This window comes from Lissotriton vulgaris, chromosome 10 (assembly GCF_964263255.1).
Source record: "Lissotriton vulgaris chromosome 10, aLisVul1.2, whole genome shotgun sequence".
Classification (NCBI taxonomy): domain Eukaryota; kingdom Metazoa; phylum Chordata; class Amphibia; order Caudata; family Salamandridae; genus Lissotriton; species Lissotriton vulgaris.
The window spans coordinates 753,209,873-753,231,459 of NC_141698.1; the positions used below are offsets into that span (position 1 = coordinate 753,209,873).

The window sequence follows — 21,587 nt, forward strand, 5'->3', positions numbered from 1 at the left end:
ACTCCCCAATATGAGGGCAATATGCTGGCCGTTTTCTGCCCCACTCCAGGGCCAGAGCAGCTTTATTGTTAGACCCATCTGCCCCCAAGTGATGCAGAAAGCCACTAGACCCAAGGAAAGCTTATGTGTGTGTCTTTGTGTTAAGTGGAGTTCAGCTGATGGTCTGCATGTACTGGTGTTTGGCTGGTGGTGTGTGTACACTGGTGCATGGCTGGCTGTGTCTGTGTGTGGACTAGTGCTTGGGCTGGCAGTGCGTGTTGACTGGTGGTTTGTGTGGACTGGCGTTCAGCTGGGGGTGTGTGTGGACTAGAGCTTGGCTGGTGGTGCCTGTGGACTTGCGCTCAGGTGGCGGTGCGAGTGGACTGATGCTTGACAAGTGGTGGGTGTGGACTGGCGTCTGGCTGGCAGCGTGCGTAGACTGGCACTTGGCGGTGTATGTAGGCTGGAACTTGATTGGCTGGCAGTGTTTGTAGGCTGGCGCTTGCTTGGCAGGCAGTGTATATAGACTGATGCTTGGCTGGTGGTGCATTTGTGGTTGGTAGCCAGTTTGTGCATTGACTAACTTGAGGTGTGTTTGTCAGTTGTCTGATTTTTGAATTCTAGGTGGTGAGATTGGTGTGTTATCCTGTTGGTGTATGAGAGTGATGGGCCCTTGAATGGCACGGTTGGTAAATGTAAGTGTTGTATTGTGTTTAGTCCGTAGCTGGTTCTGTAAATGGTTTTCTGTGTCTGACGCACGAAAGGTGTGTGAAAGGACTGTAAAAGGGTTGATGCCCTGACGTGGCTTTACAGATCACATGCTGTAAGTCAGTGGTTCCTTGATCTAATATTGAAATTATTAACAATGATGTTTGCAGATTGTATTTCATAAAGTCATTGGTGAATAAAGGTTTATTTTTTTATTAACCTTTTATTTACCCTGTGCCAAATCTTACCAGAATTCCTGTGCAGTAATGTTTTTGTGTTTATTTTGCTTTTTACAGTCAATAAATACTTTCTCTGTAGTGAATGCCTTTTGCAGTCACATCTTTTTGGAACTTGATCACCTTGGGAATACTATGTGATATGTTTTGTGTGGATGTCACAAGGTTTACTTACCCAGAAGCCCTTATAAATTTGATTAATAAACAAAAACATATTGTTTCCTCACATTTCTTAGTTGGAAAGTTGTGGGATCACCAGGCCCGCACAAATTTCCTGCCACCCAGCGTTCCCCCACGTCTTTTGATAAAAATGCTATCTCACTTGTGTGAGTGGGCCAAGTACCCCTGACAGGGAAGGGCCCAAAATATTGTGGAGGCATCACAAATTATCGATCACAAAACCCCCTGATTTTGCGGAGGGGTCACCTGCGTTTTTGGTCCCGGGCTCTGCGGCCATCCAGGGAAACCTACCAACCCCAGAAATTTCTGAAAACTTGCATCCATGGGAGTATAGGGAGGTGTGGCTTACATGGATACCCCAATATTTCCTTACCCAGAATTCCAAGCAAACCTCAAATTTTGCACACAAAAAAAGATATATCACATTTTCCTCACATTCCTGTGTGAGAAAATGTGGGATCATCGGGCCCACACACACTTCCTATCACTCGCATTCCGCCCTGTCTCCCTATATAAATGCTACCTCACTTGTGTGGGTGGGTCAAGTGACTGTGACTGTGAGAGGGCAGCAGAGAGTTGAGCTGAGAGCAGAGCAAGCGAGCAGCAGATTCTAACGGCCGGAGAACGGCGGAGAACGCCAGAAGTGCTGTGCGGTGCCAAAAGCCGAAAGCAGTCCTCTGCATGCCCACCCCCCCTGCCAGGGGGACCGAGAGGATCAAGATTGGAGACGCGTATCGAGGAGGTCCGAGGCTGTTGTGAGAACTGTGAGCAGGGGAACAGCGGAGAACGAGCTGCACTACCTGCCGTCCCGCTTTGATTGTCCGCCCGCCTGCCACACGTTACCTAGCCACTACCTCCCTGTATCCTTGCCTGCTGACACGACTGTGACAGTGGGCTTCCCAGGGTTGGCCGGGGGTGCGGCACGGGTGTGGGTGCGGGCACAATCCTTGATCTTCCCTGCAGCCTCGCAGCCCCGCAGCCCCGCAGCCCCGCAGTCGCGCCCTGTTGACGCAGTGGTTTTGGCTTAACAGTCAGGGCCCTGGTCCTCCAGCTTGGCTTAACTGCAGCGTCCTGGTCCACCGGTCCATCAACAAATTGAACAATTTCACAAGACTTTAATGCTATTCAGTCATTAGAGCAGCAGCAGCAACAGCAGCTCCAACAGCAACCATCTGCCGCCATCTAATTAGTAGTCATGACAGAGTGACAGTGGGACAGTGGTAGCAGGTAGTGTGAGCGCTGGAAGTAAAAGGCATAGCGCTGTGATAACAACACTCCTTTGAATGCCCTGAATGTTCTCTTTGTCGCCATAATAATTGCTAGAAAATTTGCAGCAGCAGCAAGCCTAAAATCCCACAAAGATAGCTGCTGTGGACAAGGGTCCATTGCGAACAGCAGTGGGATCGTGGTACATACTGCACCCCGTCAGGGATAGGGTGTGCAAGCCAGGGGGTGACTTGTGTGCCCTCTCAAGGACCTCAGTGCTTAACGAGGTGCGAGGCTATGGTCGAACGAACTAAACAGCAAAGCCAGCAGTAGGAAATCACGAAAAACAACAACTCATTTAAACTCTAAAAAAAGCAAAATCACCTGGGAATTAAGAGAGGGGGAAGATGAGATCTGTGAAGCCGAGAACAATTCCACCAAGAAACACCAGGAAGAAAGCTAGGACCAAATCGCCCGCTAACCTCAAACAACCTGGCCCACTCCCCAGTCTAATACCCCCCACCTACTCAATCTTCGGAACAGCGAAACCCTCTGGGAAGTTTACATTTATGAAGGACCCAGTGTCGGTGATTTACTCAATGCCGGCAACCCCATATGGCCTACAAAAACCAATGACCCCGAACACTTGTAATACTAAGACAGAGAAAACGGACACATCGGTTCCCAAATCAGTCTTAAGTACAACGTCAAACGGAATTGAACTGAACCACAACTGTGTGGAACTAACCCACGACGCAAATACACGCACGATGCAATGTCAAGCCCAAGTCCACAGGAATAATAATGTGCCCGAATTGGCAGAAGGGGTCAACGAACAAAACTTATCGACAATAATGCCAGTATCAAATAGATCTCGGGCCATCCCCTCTGAAGGACACACAAGCAATGTAACACCAAACAGTGAAATAAACTCACCTACGATCGGAAGTAAGCAATCAGTATGCTTAAGGGATAGCCCTCACAAAATCATTTTGAGTGACTTCCTAGACAAGGCTCATCCTAATAACCATTCAACCCCAAGACCGGTTTCACGCTTTTAAAGATCTAAGTACAGTAAAAACAAAAGACCCAAATCTGGTATGGAAACCCTATGTAATAATAAACAATAACGAAAACACCTCAGGGAATAGGGACTGTCTGTCCATAAACACAACTAGAAGTGATACGGAGCAAACCAACACTAGCGACAAATTACTGCTTGCCGCACTGGAGGACCAAGTAATAACGATTCATGACTCACAGTCAGAAATACTACCAAACACAGGTCTGACGAACAAAAACAAAACAAAGACACTCAGTGAAATGAAACCGGTATCAGATATTGAAATACTTACACATGCAGGATCCTGCGATAAGGATGGTCTAAAGAAAGTATCCATATTAGAAATTTCAAGTTCATCATCACCAGACACCGAACCAATAGGAAAAAGCTCAAACCTAAACCAAAAACGAACTCAGGAAACAAAACAAGCCACTTTGTTCAATGAACAGACATACCCGGAACCCTCTATTGATCAAAACAAAGGCCATACTAGCCAACCAGAACCTGTACAGGACGTAAAAAGCAATCTAGAATCCATACTGACTCTCCACAGCGCGCTGGGGCGCATATTGGAAACGTCCATAAAAACCCTCAATATGCAGTCAGATAAACTTGACATGCAAATATACTTAATGGGCTCAATAGCTGAACATATAGCTGGCATAAATAAAAAACTTGACATTATGGCTGGCACATTCAACATCTTTATGGATTAAGTTTGCCCAAGTATGCCAACCCAGCCATGCACCTGTCATCCAATACTGGAAAAACTGCAGGACTTGCCACTCATACTAAAGGAGATCCTGCAGGAATGTAAGCAGGCAAACCAAACTTTTAACAGCACTCAACCAAGTGATGACTTAATTTCTTTTGACCAGCATGTGATACAACTAAGCAACGCAACCAAACCAAAGAACATAGAGGCTGCCGACCTATTGGCCCCTCTGCAACAGTTGGCAGAAGGAAATGGCAAACAAAACAACTCAAGCATAATAATAGATGAAAGAAGAGATAAGTCAAATGTAAAACCCAACACTTCCTTGATCGATCAACCTAGCAGTATCAAACCCCTTATAATCGATCAATTTCCCAGAGTTGACAGTGGGATAAGACTTACCAAACATCAAGAAAAAAGGGCTAGAAAAAACAGAAACCAACATCTTAGATAAGAATCTGAAAACAAGCAGACGATAACAAACTACCCTATATTCGATCAAGCCAAAACAAAAGCTAAAAGTAGAAGTGTCATCAAAAATGACTTATCTCAGTTGACAATAGCGAGAGACAAAAAATACAATGGCCAGAAGACGACCGCAATAATTGAAGTTCCTGACTGTGGGTCTGAATTTCTTAACAAACAATCACAGGAAAACTTGCCAAACAGATTCCCACAAGTAGTAGTAGCCAACCCCCCAAATGTTACGGGTACAGGGAACATCCCACCCACAGAGCAACGTGATTCTACAGGGTCAAACATTACCATTGATCAAGGAGCCAGTTTTGATGGTCAGTCCAGCATGCCACTAACAATTTACCAACCTAAAGCGGGAAAACCTGAACCTGCTTCTATGCAGAGCACAAACAAGCAGCTCACAATAATTGTGAAAGTCCCAAACATTGGCAAGTGTGGTAAAGATAGGCCTTATAGTCAGGCCACCGTAAAAAACATCTAATAATGATATAGCACCCCCAACTTTTATCACCATCTCAAGTGCGGACACAGAAACTGATAGGCAACCGGTAACAAATGAGAACAGAAAAAATCTTGAACTCATCAAAGTCACCTTCCCAACCGACATAAAGGTAGTTAACGCTGTAACAACAAGTAAGGTAGGGGGAAGATATCGCTCTGAGAACCAGGGTGACGCAAATGAGCGCTTAGCAGTAATGAGGTACACAACAAGCATAGAACAAGAAGCAAAAACATTAACTATGCCACAAAAACGACTCCAGAACGGTGCATACTACCCACTTGAAAACTATGACACCGTTAATAAAATAGACACTGAAAGTCGCAAGCAAACGAATCAACGTCAAATTGTCAAAATTTGTGATAACTCACAAATGCTAAAAAAGGAAACCACCAACTCAGGGAAACTTCCCTTTATCCCCGAATATGAGCTTCAAGGCTTGCAAGATCACCTAAATCGAGGGAATATACTTCGTTTAACATCAGCAATTCCAAGCCTTGGCCACCTTACTTCAGCAGACCTTCTGTCGGTTGAATTTACAACAGCGAACGATGAGGCAAAAAAAGAATGCACACTTACTACATGGAGGGAGGCAGGAATAGTGACCCACATTCTCTCCGAGACGGCCAAATTTAAGGAATGGGGTATCCTTTTGAAGGAAGTGGCCAAGGCAGTGTACCCGTTCCCGCTCCTAAGAAGGAACAACAAGAGTAGAAATCAAGTTCGGATGATTCGACCAACGCGCTCGGACCTTCAAGGTGCTAGGGGAGCTGAAGCAGCTGAGTACGAGCACCTACGGCCGCAATTGTCATCCCTTAATTGAACTTCCCGTAAGTCAACTAACATTGAAAGATATGTCATAAAAATACTTTCTTGGAATATTGCGGGCGCAAAAGACATTGTAAATAAAAACGGTAAAGCTGCCACCTGGGACCCATATGCAATATTAGCCCTACAGGAAACGTGGCTAACCGAACCAATTGATATACCAGGCCGTTTATGTTATCATGTAAGTGCGACCCGCCCACAGCGCTTCGGGCGAGCAAGTGGTGGCCTATCCGTCTATATTTCTACAGCCTTAAAAATCAAAGTTACACAGCTGGCTGCAACGACGGTGGACATGTAAATTCTAAAATTAGAAAGCACAATAAAGGCCATAACCAGAACTTTAATTTTAATAAATACATACGCTAATCCAAAAAAACCTCTCAAAAAAGCACTATTTCAATGCATTATTACAGTGGTCTCAAATATGCGTTTGGAACATCCTAACTGGGAGATAATTCTCACTGGTGATTTTAACTCTAATCTGCTACAAGAACCAGAAGATGAAGTCAACATCAACGCAGCAAACGAAATTTGGAATGTCCTGCCGCAGGCAATTCCTCAGGTTAGGAGGAACGATAAGGAGGGCAAACAATTTATGTGGGACCTTGAAAATCTTGGCCTAAGGGTACTAAATGGAAGACTTAACCAAGACAACCCTCCCTCCATGATTTACACAGGCCACAATGCAAGCTTCATCTTAGACTACACGTTAGTCACATTACCCCTGCTAAGCCAAGTACAAGACTTCACATAATTTGTTCTTTGGACAGCGACCACTCGATGCAACACTTTGAGATTAGAATGGACATAACTAAACACGCACCAGCACCCATGTTAACAGGCAACACCACAACCATTAACCTGAAGCGGCTTAAGTGGATGAGTGACTCTCTCCCTCAAACAGCTAACAACGCTAAGAACTTACTACAAGCGCTCCTTACAGAGAATGTTCTGAGTCCAGAAACTTGGAGTGACTATTTGAAACAACTCCCGAGGACCAGTTCAAAGAACAAAACAAGAACTCCTCTCAAATTTAACATCAGATTCGATAGATCAGCACGAGCATTAAGGAGGCACTTGAAAAAACTGACGCATCGAGCACATGGTCAAACTCAAAATCCCAGCGTCTGGGTAGCAGTACGTAAGGCCAAGAAACAATACAAGAAATTAATATGGACTGAAAAGCAAAATCTTGTAAAGGAATTCTGGTCTAAACTACTGCATTCAAACAATACCTCGGAGCTCAGAGGGAATACGGAAAGGGTCGCCCTCCACTCAAAGTCTACAATACAAATAAAGACCCAATCCAATGGCGTACAAATACATCAGTGACTCAAAAGAAGGGGGGGTTCAAATGTCCTGCTCCCCACTGCTCTCTTATACACGTTATAAGGAGGTAGTGCACTGTACTCCGCCCACGTTAAAAGGCCTGTTCTCCCGGACAATACCACAGAACACCAACAAATAGTGAACCAAAAATGAAGTTGGTCACACAAGTCCACACCAAATATTGAACTACACTCTTAGTAGAGGAAAAAATGTGCGAGAAGCAAATGACCCCTCACGGAAACACCACCATCGGGGTAACTGGTATGCAATTTCCAGACAGGCCCCTGTCTCATCATCGGTAGTCACTTGCTTCTCAAAAGAAATAAGAAGAAAGAAAAGAAGTGTCCAAAACAAACAACATACAATGTGACAAATAGTGAAGCGCAGAAAAATCTGCTGGTGACAAACACACACAAATATAACTGAGTGCCTAAAGTTATATTTGTATACGTATATAAGAGAGCAGTGGGGAGCAGGACATTTGAACCCCCCCTTCCTAAACTACTGCATAACATAAAGAGAGCAGATTCAAGGGCCTTCTGGTTACAAGTTACCTCCGTAAATCGGACATCTCAACCAATAAGTATGACCTGTATATCCGAATAGAATGGACCCAACACATTATGGACTTATTTTCTAAAAACAATTTGAAGACAGCTACAACTTTGCCAAGCAAAGTAACAGATAAATTAGAGTGGGAAGACATCGCCCAAGTCCACCAAGGGATCCGGCTAAAAGTCTGTGAAAGCAGGGTAACAAGCCCCAGGCAAGATGACGAACAAAGTATACTAAAAATAATTAAGAAAAGCAGGCAAGACAGCGCCCCTGGTCCAAACGGTGTTCACAAGCCATCTACAAGGAGGACCCACAGTACTGGGCCAGCAAATTCAATTTACTATTTCGAACAGTAAGCAACACAGGTGGTATCCCAGAGAGCTGGAGGGGGGCGATCATAACTCCAATTTACAAAGGCGGAGACCGTAAAGATCCAAATAACTACCGTCTGATCGCCCTTATTGACGCCGAAGCAAAATACTATGCATCAATTATATTAGCAGACCTGGCTCAATGGTCAGAAGCGAATAACAAAATACCAGTGAATCAGTCTTGGTTTCGCCGTGGCATGGGAACAATGACAAATGTAATGGCTCTATGCCTGATCGCAGAGAAAAGTCTACAGAACTGCCAGGAGCTATACACCTGTTTTGTGGACCTCAAGGCGGCGTTTGACAGTGTTAACAGGCATATGCTATGGGCAAAACTAAAACACCAAGGCCTACCAGACTCAATTCTTTTGCCATCATTGACCTGTACACTGACACTTGGATGCAGGTAAAAATCGATAATGGGCATCGCTTGACCCGGAAGATTAACACTGCTGACGGTCTAAAGCAAGGCTGTGTTTTGGCCCCACATTTATTTAATCTATTTATGGGCGATATAGCAGAAAGCTTGGACAAGGTCAATGCACATCCTCCTCGGTTAGGCATCCTCCGTGTAACACATCTATCGTAGGCGGACGATGTGGCACTGCTGAGCCAGACAAAAATTGGCCTTCAACGCCTATTGCACAACATGACCGCTTATGCAAAAAAGAATTTGCTAACAATAAATATCAGTAAAACAAAGAAAATGATTATAACACGACGACACAAAACTTCACCAACCTTCCGAATAAACAATGACCAGTTGGAATTGGTAAATAGCTATAAATACTTAGGGGTATACCTAGACAAGTGCCTTAACTTCCAAGTGCATTTTAAGGACATGGAAAAAAAGGGGTCTACTTTACTGCACGCTTTTACTAGCTTGGCAACTGAGCTAAAAGGTCCTCTTGTCTCCCCTTTGCTAACTGCAATTAAAGCAAAACTATTACCCACAATAGCATATGGGAGTGTACTACATCATGGGAAAAGCGCAACTCTCATAGACAAAATACAAACTAAAGTCTACAAACGGGTTTTCTCCTTACCGAACAGTTCTTCACCAGCGCAAGTAAGACTTGAATTTGGGCTACAATCTCAAGTACTACTGAAAAAATATGAGGCCATCAAATTCTGGTACAACGTTTGGAGTAATAAGGAGAACAAAATAAACGGGGCATTGTGGGAAGCAATCGACACAAGCCCGAACTCCGAGTATGCAAAGTACCTAAAACTCTCATTAGACACAACTGAGCTGGGACCATTGTGGGAAACAAAATTGCCGGTTTCTTCATTTAAACAGGTGGTTAAGAGGATCGCCAAGAAGCACTCGTTTCTCAATGACAAAATAACCTTCAGCGCCCGAACCCACGCTTGGATGACCATCAAATCATACACAAAGCCCACACCAGCAGCTTATTTAGACATTGCATTTTCGCTCTTCATTAAACGTAAATTTCTCTACCTAAGGCTGGGCAATCTTCCAACAAGACTGGTCCAACCAAAATGGAGACCACAGGAAACAACAGAATGCGACCTTTGTGGTGCAGGCAAACAAGACATTATTCATATAGTTTGCATCTGCCCAGCTATGTACCAAGGTCGGCGGTATTGGTTAAAAGACAAGCTCAATGAGCAAGGAGTACGCACCTGCAGGACTGCGATAGTCCAAATCCTATGTACAGCGGACCCACAACTGATTTGCAGATCAGTTAAATTCCTCGACAGCTTTGCGAAAAACGAGGCCTATTGCCATAGGCCCGACCTTTATATTAACTCAAGAACTCAGTTATTAAAGACAAATCTTGTGCTCCGATCACGTCTACTGAAATTCACGACAGACTCTCGGTCACTGATTATATTCTTCTTCTTTTTTATTGTAGCACTAAAAGCTTGTTTTAACTATTGTGAAATACTATACATTGTAATGGTTTTATTTAACCAAACAATAAAGAATTACTTACTTTAAAAAAGTGACTGTGACAGGGAAGGGTCCAAAACATATTGTGGAGGCATCAAAATTACCGATCACAAAACAATCTGGTTTTGCAAGGGGGTCACCGGCGTTTTTGGTCACGGGCTCAGTGGCCATCTAGGGAAACTTATCAAACCCAGACGTCCAGGGAGGCATGGATTGCATGGATCCCCCAATATTTTCTTACAAAGAATTACCAGCAAACCTCAAATTTAGCTAAAAAAACCTATTTTCCTCACATTTCTGTGTGGGAAAGTTGTGGGATCACTGCCAGGTTTCTAGTAAAGTGAAAAAGTATGTGTTGAAAAACAGGGTTGAATTTAGTAGGAATTCTGCAAGGATTACTTCAAGGGAAATCCCAATCTATGTATTATGAATAGGATAGAATGGCTCGCTATCAACTCCTCAGAACATTTTTGGATCAAGAAGTGTAATAAGAAAAAACAAACTAAATGCTTGCTGAGTAAAGCCACCTGAAGGACGCCTGATCTCCACTTGCACCTAGAGAATGAATCTCCTCTCCAAGGCCATTAAGCGAGCCTCTTATTAACTGCCTTAGCGACATAAGCGGTACAAGAAGTGTTGAGGCATGCAAATGTGTGTACATTGCTTTTGTGTAATAATGTGAAATTTGGACTAACTAATGCAAAATTAAACGGAATGAAGCAAAATGCAAATCTGTCATTTCTTGCTATATTTTAGCGTAAAATGCATCCTCGCATCAATTTTTGGTGCAAGAATTCACTTTAACAAAGCACTGTGAAAAACAGGCATCTGCGTTCTGTCTGTTGTTCATGTGCAATTGCAGCATAGTTTTACCACAGATGGTGCATTTCACTGTACACTTTACCATGAAATACATGCAATTACACAAGTGTCATTATCAGGGGAATTTATTGCAACACGCGTAATGCAAAATTCAAGAAATTATGTGAGATATGGCAGCATAATTTAAATTTGGCAAAGACCTTGAGAAGAGCTCCAGCCTGCAAAGAAGAACCAAATGGAAAGTTTGGAGTAAACCACACTGGAGCCAGTGCTTAATTTGAACTAGTGGTTGCCGTTGGGGCTACCGGCACTTATTTTTGAGGGCCGGCACTTATTTTCCCCTGACATTTCCCAAGGGCAAGAGAGGGAAAATAAACAAACTAGAAAGGAGGAGAAAGAGAAAGATGGGGAAAGAATTCTCTAAAGGAGAAAGCAGAAATCTGCACAAGTAAGGTAAAAGGGCAGGAAGCGTAAGGTAGTGGATTGAAGAGGCCTGAGGTGGTTTAAAGACTGGGAAAACTTTGTAATCTGCAAGCTGACATTTAGGAGCGCCAGCCGTGGGTTTCAATCCGCAGCTTTGGGGACCAGCACTCATTGTTTTACAAATAAACACTGACTGCAGTCCATGGGAACTTCAGCTGAAAAGACACCATCTGTGTGTAAGCTTTCACTGACATCCTAGAGGCTCTAGGAGGGGCCAGGCATGACTTTACCAACATCAAGTAGTATTGAGATTAAGCCATTTTCTCACTTCTGGAGGGCCAGGACAAATTACCAAAGTTTTAAGAAGAAGACACCGAGTTATTGGTTGCCGGATTGTTTGGCCCAGAGCTTTTTCACCCAGAGTTCAAGGCTGGTATGGGTCAATTAACTAGACATATTTGAGCCTGTGATGCCCTTATTGGCTACCGGATACTGCCCTAGTGGGAAAAAATGAGAACCAAAATACTGACTATGTCCGAATGTAGAGCTGGGGACTGGGGTGATGTGAAGAATCCATCCACGTCATAAGGCAAGCTTTGTAGCTAGGAAATCTGACCTTTTCCCACGATGATCTTTTGGCAACAAAAAGGAAGGTTGGGGTGGGAGCTCAACAATGAGGTATCTGATTTCAAGTGACCCTCACTGGCTTCAGCATCCGAGCATTGCCCATTGATAGATTTTATGAAATAATACCATTGCACTTAAATCAATTTAAATATGATATTTTTAAATCACCATATTTGTTTATATGGATGCTGCTCTGTTCATCTTGTCCCTGCTCATTTCCATCCCATCAAGACCCCTGCGTCTCTTCTCTCCGCACAGTCTCCACAGAGCACAGAGCACTGTGACAAAACTGGCTATTTTCCTTGGAGTAGATGTATTGTGAATAAAACCTCCATGTGTTCCTAAAGTAAAGAATGCCCAAGGACATTTCCACTGTAGTTCCAATGAGGGTCTGGAAGGATACACTGGTTTATGGGGTATTGTTTAAATATTGATTCATATTGTGTGATGCATCCCCGGACAGCAACAGCACGGAAGTTGCTCAATGCTTTCTTAAAAGGGGGTTATTTCTTATGTGTCGTGTTCTGATTTGTCTAAAATGTATTACATCAAGTCATGCCCCTGTGAAACCGCAGCTGCAGGTAAGGGCCTATAAGGCAGGGGAGGGCCTTTACCAACTGGTATAGCCTGAGGCACAAGGGTTATAAGGCTATAAGAACATTCCACCCACTGAGGGTACCGTGTTTTAAATTAAAAAGGGAGAAACAGAAAGACAAACATTAGAATGTTGGAGCAGAGGGATTTTACCCCCATTATCAGCCCTGAGCTACTTCAATATCGTCAATGAATAACTCAACATTCAAATGCTCTAAAATAGCCTTATAGCCTGCTGCTGAGAGCAATACCGGTTATTAAAGACCCTGAAGTCAGGTCAAAACCCAAGTGGCCAGTATCATCCTGCTACAGAGGGCTATAAGGCTATTAGAACATTCCACAACTAGAGGGTAGAATTATGTAACATTTAAAGCACAGGATTCAGTGAGCCCAAGGGGATTTAAATCTCCTCGGGCTCCATGAGGCCTTTGTTCATAGCAACATCTGTGAACGACAAATATTTGAATGTTGGCACTCCAGACTTTTAACAGCCATTAGAACCCCAGAGCACTCCAATGTCTTCAATGGAGCCCTCAACATACCAATGTTCTAATTATGCTGAAAAAGTGCCTAAAATTCTTGGTTTTGGGAGTGAGCCAGAGACATTTCCTTTTCCACTAGAGATGCTGTTAGTTTCCCTGTGATTCTGACAGGTATGTTTAAGAAGACTTTTCTGTTCTACTAGGGACTATGGCCACATGTATCAAAAATCTATTTTGCATCCCTTAAATAGCAAATTTTTAGGCAATTGGTATTTAAGGAATGCAAAATGGTACGTAAGGAAATAGCAATTCCTAAAGATTTGTAATCTCTATTAGGTAATACTACTCCATTTGTTGATATGGGCCTAAAGTCCCATAGGTGCGAAGGTTTTTGCAGCACCTAATTTTCATTTACCTAATTGGTAATCGCAAATTAGGTAATGCAATACCCAAGGTGCCCAGGGGCTTAAGGTCCCACTGAAGCACCCCACACCCCCCAAAAATTTGCAAATGTAAAGAGCACATGTCCACACCATGGCACTTTGAAAAAGGCATTCTTGGTGTCAATGGTTATAGCATGACCTAAATGCACAGTTTGCATTTAGAAAATGCTTGGTACATGTGCTAAGAGAATCGCAAATTGTGATTACCTCTTTGTAGTCACAATTTTACATAATCATAATTTTTGTGATTACCTAATATTGTTGCTACAAAGCATTTCATACATCTTGAAAGGCTATTTTGCATTCGCAAATGTGTGAAACTACCAATTTGCACCTTTGGCGAATGCAAAGATGTCCATTTATTGATAGACTTTCCGTTTCTGTCAGAGACTTTGACTAATTTATTACAGAGCTTTATTAGTCTTTGCTTAAGGGATGTTGTCTGCTTCTTTCATAACCGGCCATGGCAAAGTGCTCGGCCGGCTCCCTGAGGTTTGGGGGTGCGGCTGAGCTGTTTGCCAGGGCCAGTTTCGGTCAATTTTGTTACAGGGGCTAATATTGTAGCTATGTTGTAAAAACGGCCCTGTAATAAAAAAGGCCCCCAGGGGCCCAAAACCAGCCCCCCACCCTGGCGGCCCACAGGGAAATGCCTGGTGCCTTCTATGGCCAGTCCGGCCCTGAGGGTGTTCTTTGTCTTAAGATCATGGGTGAGAAATAAACTGTCAGAGGAAAGTGTACTGTGATCTATATGTTTGGCTTTCTGAATTATGGAGTTCAGGGTTCTGCTCCCACAGCAACAAAATCCTAAATTAAAAACATTGACCAGTGTGATCCACATGGCTCACTCAAACCTCATTATCATAGTTGGCCTGAAATTGTGTTTATGTTCTGATCTATTGCGTACACTGATTTGAGTTAGTGCTAGTCTGCTTTTTTGGTTCCTTTTGCTTTCAAACATTTACAAAACATATCACCGGTTCCCCTGATCTGTTTTTCCACATCTTGTATCATTTTTCCATTACATGTGTATTGATTTTCCTAAATTGGTTTGTGTTGTATTCTTGACTTTTAAGTTGGACTGGTCTGGTGCTGCTTGAACTTGACACACTGCTCTCTATAGAAATGTATGCCAGTTGTCTCACAGCCACCGAAGGGTTTTCACAGATAAATGTGCTGTGACCTAAGCAGTTGTGTGCTTTTAAGTTGGTTGGGTCACCCCCGTCCCAAATGAGTAACCCACTTTGACAGTTTCCTTTACTCCTTTTCAGTACTGCCTGAACCAGGTTATGGAGGGTTTGGCTGCTGTTGGGCAGGAGATAGGGTTGGGTCTTGTTGGTGGAATAGCGGGTCACTTACGTACACAAAATGTAAGCGGTGACACCCAGACATACACTGCATTAGTTAGTTTGGTATGAGCAAATATACAGGGCCAGCCTGGCCGCAGCGGGCATTTCCCTGGTTTTGGGGCGGGCCGGTTTCAGAGTAGTGGGGGCCGTTTTTGCTACTGAGGGGCCATTTGTGCAGTAGTGCTGCAAAATCGGCCCCCAGCAAGAAAATCAGCTGTGCTGAGGGCCAGTATAGTTAAGCAACAGTGTTTCACACTAGCACCCTCAATCCACCCCCCCCCCCCCCCCCCCGCCACCCCCAACACCCCCTCCGGACTCTTCCAATAGAATTGCCACGGCTGCTTTGTGTCCTCAAGCCGGCCCTGCAAATATACCTTGGAAACAAAGGAAGAGGAGGCACAAGTGGTCCCCTAGAGAAGGGCCCCTACACTCGCATTTACAGGACCAGAGGGTTACCTATGTCTAAGAAAGGTACAACATTGTGAAATAATTGACCTGCAGAAATTGTTCCCATTGCTCATGCACAGCTAGCACGCTATTCGTAATTCGTACCTCCCAACAAGGCATTCTTATGTTTCATAACAAAAACGTTATGGATGTATTGTTTAATATTTTGTGTTAGGATGTTAAGACAGGTTGGGGCTTACCTGATTGAATTTTAACAGCACTTTCTTCCCTTTTCTCCAGCAGTTTTCTGTACCTTCTTGCCCCCAGCCAGCCTCGGACACACGCCTGGATCAGTGCAATGCGGCCCACCGTCTCCCTGATCATCAGGTCCAGCTGCTCGACGTGATAGTACTTCAGAAACACCTTCAGGGTACAAAAGGCACACATTGGAGTGGAAAAAAGGCACCCATTTGAGTGGAAATTCTGTGCTCTAAAATGTTGCTGTTTGAGATGTGTAAACAGGTTATAACATTAAAATGCCTCTCCATAACACTAAGCTAAACTATGAAAAGCTGCACAGCCTAAGACTCACTTGAAAGAAGACAGACGCCCTCTAATGGCCATCAACATCGCACAATATGCTTTCATAGTTTATAGGAGAATCATAAGTACTGTTGCAAAAGATGCGCCTCAAGAGAATTTGCAGCACAATGAGTCACAAGATTGAGCTACAAATTAACTTAGGCGCCCAAAATGTATCTTCCTTCGTTATCACATTCTCTGTTAGAAACAACTTAGTAAATAACTGATGAAGAATGTAATCTGTGCATGCACACTAATCACGAAAGAGTGATTAGATGCATACATCAAAGAAACGCTGCTGCATCTGTGCATACAGATGTGTACAAACTCAGTGTCATCTCAAAGATTTTCGGGGCCTCGGGCAATACATATTCTGGGAGCCCTATACGAAACAAAAGTTAATTTTATTATCCATTTCCTGCTGTATGAAGCCTTATGCATCTGTTTCCCTTACATTCGGTGGCCCAGGACATCCAGGGATATGAGCTCATACCCACATGCAGCTGCATGCCTGGCATCAGTCCTGCCCAGGGCTTTAAGTGTAATGAAAAAACTGGTGGGGGGTCTCTTAAAGGGGCGTGGCCAATGTAATTAAGGGTGTGGCTTAAAAACACATAAGCTAAAAATCTGTGTTTAGCATAGTGTGCTGGCCGACTTGTATTTTGCTGTTTCTGTCATTGCACCCAGATATATGATACAACAAGTAAGATTATAACTACAACAAGTCAGGACTATTGACTTTGTCAATGGTTGTTAGTTGCATAGGATAAACAAGCAGCAATTATGATTCATATATAATATTGAAAAAGCTTCCACTTAAAACCCTGGTGGCACCACAACAATGTTGCTGCTCCGGAGTTTCAAAAATAGAAGGAAAATGCAGAGAAAATGACTCTCTTTAAAGGATTTCCCTTCCCCTACAACTCTCACCTGTCATGACGTCATGCCATAACTTCTCCAATAGTAAGAAGTGAGCAGTGTGAGCAGCGCACATCGATGTGCCTGCTGTCACTGAAGTCCGAAAAAAACGGACCACCTGTGCCAGGACGCAAAACAGAGCCCGATAGAGACCCGTTTCGGGCCTCCTTTAAAAAACTGAAGGTGCTCAGACCCGGTGAGACCCGGCCCACTTAAAGCCCTGGTCCTGCCTCCTCTGTGCCTCCCATGCCTTCCTCTGGCTGCTTTTGCCACTGATGTTATGTTTTATTTTCAGTGCCATGAATGCTGCCACCCACTCTGGAAATAAGCCATTTATGAATGTCTTCATCCCTCCCCAGAGCACCCTTGTCCTGCTAAACCATTCACTCATCAACTCTCAGAGTGCACAAAAGACTATTGGGAACATTAATCTGACGTAGCAGACAAACAAAATGGGCATTCAGGCTCTTGTTGGCCCATTAGGGCCATTTTGGGAAGGGGAGATCCAAAGAAAGAGCCATACATAAAGGCAAGTGGGGGGCGAGGACATGCCAGCAGGCCACCGATACCCTATAAAGAAAAGACAGAAGCAGGGAGGAGAACACAGCATGATAATGTGTGTTATGGTGTTTGAAATGCAAATGACATTTTATAAAAAACATTCCTTTAGCCTCATTCTTACCTCCTATGATTACCTCAATGACAGAAACAGGCTCTTGATGCAGACTTTACCTTTTGAAACCACAGATAATTCAAATGACTTACTTTGGTTTTTCCTAAAGCCCAATTATGAAAATGTGCTTTCTCCAGAATGGCAGCACAGCATTCAGCACTCACTGGGGGAAGATCATTGGATTTGTAGCAGATGATGAAATACCTAAAATAGAAATATTTAGAATGAAAAATAATAAGAATATGCCGTACATTATAAATGATCAATTCAAGATCCGGATATTAACTGTTAGGCTGGGAGACTGTGGAGGCACCAAGCACACTTTGATATATTAGAACAGTTCATGCAAAGCATTCTGTCTTATTAAGTAGCTTGTTAAGGTAGATGAATAATTTGCCATCGCTTGCTAGGCAAGCACTAACCTTTAGCTTTGTGAATACATAATTTCTGTAAGAGAATACTGTTTTTTTCAGTAACAGAGCATTGCTTTACAGCTTTTACATATTGCATTATTTTAACTTCCTTTGTGTTTAAATTGGCACATCTAGTGTGTGTGCATGTGTGTGTGTTGTGTACAGGTTAGTCATGATGAAATACAAGAAACTTCTACAGAAGTAGTTCAACTATGTAAAGCAAGCCCCAGACATACACCATATCCTTGACATGCAGAAAGGGAGGATCTGCTTATTATAGTGCAACCTTGCTACTTACAGTCAACATAGATTATGTAGGTCATCTGTCATCAAAAAGGTAAAATTATGTGGGCCATTATCCCTGGTTGGGATGTCTGCTGAGATACGGCGGTAAGGGGGATGGTGGCAGCTTCTCCCCGACTCCGCTTGGCGCCATTCTAGAGCATTCTGCTCTTCTTATGTTTTAAATTGCACTAACCGGCTGCGTGAGCTCGTGTAGAATTGTAAATTGTTTACCTGAAAAATCCGTTTTAAAAGGGGCAAAATTGCTTGTTGTTTGTGCTTCATACTGTTGGAAGTGTTGCACTTTGTTAAAATTGATAAAATTGTACCGCATACCCACACGCACTGAGGGACCTGCTGTTTGTAGTTCGTCCTGTGCCTGCACGCCCAGTCCGACCCTTCAGCCAATCACGGGTGCGGAAGGCGGGGCAGAGGCAGGAACATCCAGGGAGGCGAGCGGTTAGCGCTCTAGCTCTCCCCTAACTCGAGGGCTATAAAGTCAGCGAGGAGGCACCCGACTTTGCGGTAAGGGGGACGGTGGCAGCTTCTCCCCGACTCCGCTTGGCGCCATTCTAGAGCATTCTGCTCTTCTTATGTTTTAAATTGCACTAACCGGCTCCGTGAGCTCGTGTAGAATTTTAAATTGTTTACCTGAAAAATCAGTTTTAAAAGGGGCAAAATTGATTGTTGTTTTCGATTCATACTGTTGGAAGTGTTGCACTTTGTTAAAATTGATAAAATTGTACCGCATACCCACACGCACTGAGGGACCTGCTGTTTGTAGTTCGTCCTGTGCCTGCACGCCCAGTCCGACCCTTCAGCCAATCACGGGTGCGGAAGCGGGGCAGAGGCAGGAACATCCAGGGAAGCGAGCGGTTAGCGCTCCAGCTCTCCCCTAACTCGAGGGCTATAAAGCAACTCGTCGGCTCAACGCGCAGTGTTGACGCGCAGTGTGGCGCCTACTCCTGCGCCTAAGACGAGCCAAAGACCAGCCCGTCTGCGCCCGTCCGCGACAGGACCGGGCCAGGGGCAGGGGGCTATGGCGGCCTCTATCAGCCACTCAGAGCCATTCCATCGTCCTGCTCTTACGTATTCCAGTCAGACTTTACTGGATGTGGGCAGGTATGTTTCTGTGTTGTGCTCCCATAGGGTGGAGAGTTGTTTGGAGGGACTGTTCACTTGCAGGGAGTGTTTTACACAATTTACCAGCAACGCTGTAATTTCTCCTTGTCAGCCTAATTCCATCTCACCTGTCCCCACAAAAAAGCTGACTAAGTCAACTCTCAGCCCTTCTAACGATCCTTCTCTGAATTGTAAGAGCCTTCTGTGCAATGTTCGCTCACTAGTGTCCCACTCAACTCAGATCTGGGATCTCATAACTTCCGAGAACCCACATCTTTGTTTTTTTAACTGAAACTTGGCTTAAGCCCCACACTGTTCCGGCCATAACAATGGGGGTGCCGTTAGGGTACAAAATAGTGAGGATGGACCGCCCTATCAAAACTGGTGGCGGGCTGGCCATTATTTTCAAGCAAGATATGGAGGTGGTGGTCACCGAAACGGTGTGTAACCCGCAAATGGAGCTCCTGATTTTTACTATCAATCCCAGTTCAAAGGAAGCTAGGAAAGGTGCACTAGTTTATCGACCTCCAGGCCCTCTTGGGAATTTCTCCACTCAACTTGTGGAAGCGCTGGCCCCCCACATGCAGTTCAATTCAGATTTTATTGTGGTAGGGGACTTTAATGTCCACAGCGAAATAGCGACATGTGTGGAAGCACAGACACTCTTGGCTGATCTGGCCACGCTTGGTCTTAATCAAATGAATCAGGGACCTACACACATAGCTGGACATACCCTTGATCTTGTGCTATGTAATTTTACTTTTATAAAATGTCTGCCTCCCATTCAAGTGGATTGGACTGACCACGCAATCATTGAATTTTACACCCGCTCTAATTATAAGGTAAAGGGCACCCAGAGGACTATGGCAGATGTCAGAAGACCCTGGAATAAACTAACTGCAGAGGGTTTCAGGAGGAAATACACAGAACCCAATTGGGATGAATGCGGGGACAACGTTTCCTCTGCATTAGCCAAATTCAATGAAGCTTTAGCATTGACCATTAACCATGTTTTTCCTTTGAGGAAATATAAACCACGGCCTGCCCCAAAACAAGAAGTCTCGTTTACAGACGATCTTAGACAGATAAAGCTAACTGCTAGGAAGTCAGAAAAACGTTGGAGAGTTACTCGCAAGGCAGAGGACAAAGAAAATCATAGGACCTCATTAAAAATTTACCATAAAGCTATTCGGGCTGCGCGGAAACATCACATCGCAGCCCAATTGTCAGCAGCCGGTAAAAATCCCAAAGTACTCTACCAAATTCTGCAAACCTTTATAAAGCCCTCGGTCTGCGAAACGGAGGGGATTGAGTCACAGGAACTTTGCAATAATATCTCACAGTTCTTTGTCAGAAAAATAGATGGCATTTACACTAAGATCTTAGCCACTAAATCCACCTCTAACAACATGGGAACTGTTGATAGCATGGTCCAGCCACATTTCAGCTCAGCAGAAAATACGACCAGTAAGCTTGAAGTCTTCCCGCCAATATCTTTGGAGGAGATAACCACCCTTATCACCCAAACAAAGAGTGGGTGCCCTTCAGATATTATTCCAGCACGGGTTATGTCTCTTCTTAGCGATGAGCTGGGTGCTGGAATTCAGCAAGTACTCAATCTCTCACTGAGCACAGGGGAAGTTCCCCAAGGCTGGAAGCATGCTTTGGTCAGACCTCTACGAAAGAATAACTCCATTCCCTGGACCGATCTGACAAACTTGAGACCCATCTCCCTCCTCCCTTTTCTAGGGAAGCTCACTGAGAAGTTTGTAAACCGGCACTTATCTAAATACATAGAAAGTGCGGGGGGACTTGATCCTTCCCAATCGGGGTTCAGGCCCAGGCACAGCACTGAGACCGCCTTGCTGTCCGTCGCTGACGATCTTCATATGCTACAGGATAAGGGTTATTCCGTTATCCTGGTGCTTTTAGATCTGTCAGCGGAATTTGACACTGTGTCACATGATATCATGACCTCCAGACTAATTGACATCGGTCTGGGAGGCAAGGCGCTGGCCTGGTTAAGGAGTTTTTTCAGAGAGTCATACTGGGTCCTTACCAGTCAGAGGAGGTGGAGATCTCAAAGGGGGTGCCGCAGGGCTCCTGCTTGAGCCCAACGCTTTTTAACATTCACATGGCGCCCCTAGCTAACATCATGAGATCCCACGGGTTCATCCCTGTATCGTATGCAGACGATACTCAACTCCTCTTCCCTTTCAAAATCATGACTCCTGAAGTGCGTAACTCCTTTGCCCGGGGGATGAAAGAGGTGGCTTACTGGATGGCAGCAAACTTCCTTCAGTGTAACGTCTCAAAGACTGAGGTGATGCTCTTTGGAGAAGCCAAACGACTGTGGACTCCTGACTGGTGGCCTCAAGACCTAGGCCCAGTCCCTGTGCCCAAAGGGGT

General features: G+C 44.3%; 1 protein-coding gene across 1 annotated transcript in view; it reads right to left on the reverse strand.

Annotated features, from left to right (window-relative positions):
• The window catches only part of MYO3A (myosin IIIA), a 1,386,887-nt gene that overhangs the window by 493,311 nt on the left and 871,989 nt on the right, over positions 1-21,587 (reverse strand). Inside the window, exons 28-29 of the mRNA XM_086939966.1 lie at positions 17,454-17,565; positions 15,449-15,611 (exon numbers count right to left, since the gene is read on the reverse strand). Of these exons, the coding sequence (XP_086796092.1) occupies positions 15,449-15,611; positions 17,454-17,565 (275 nt within the window). The remainder of the gene's footprint in view (positions 1-15,448; positions 15,612-17,453; positions 17,566-21,587) is intronic.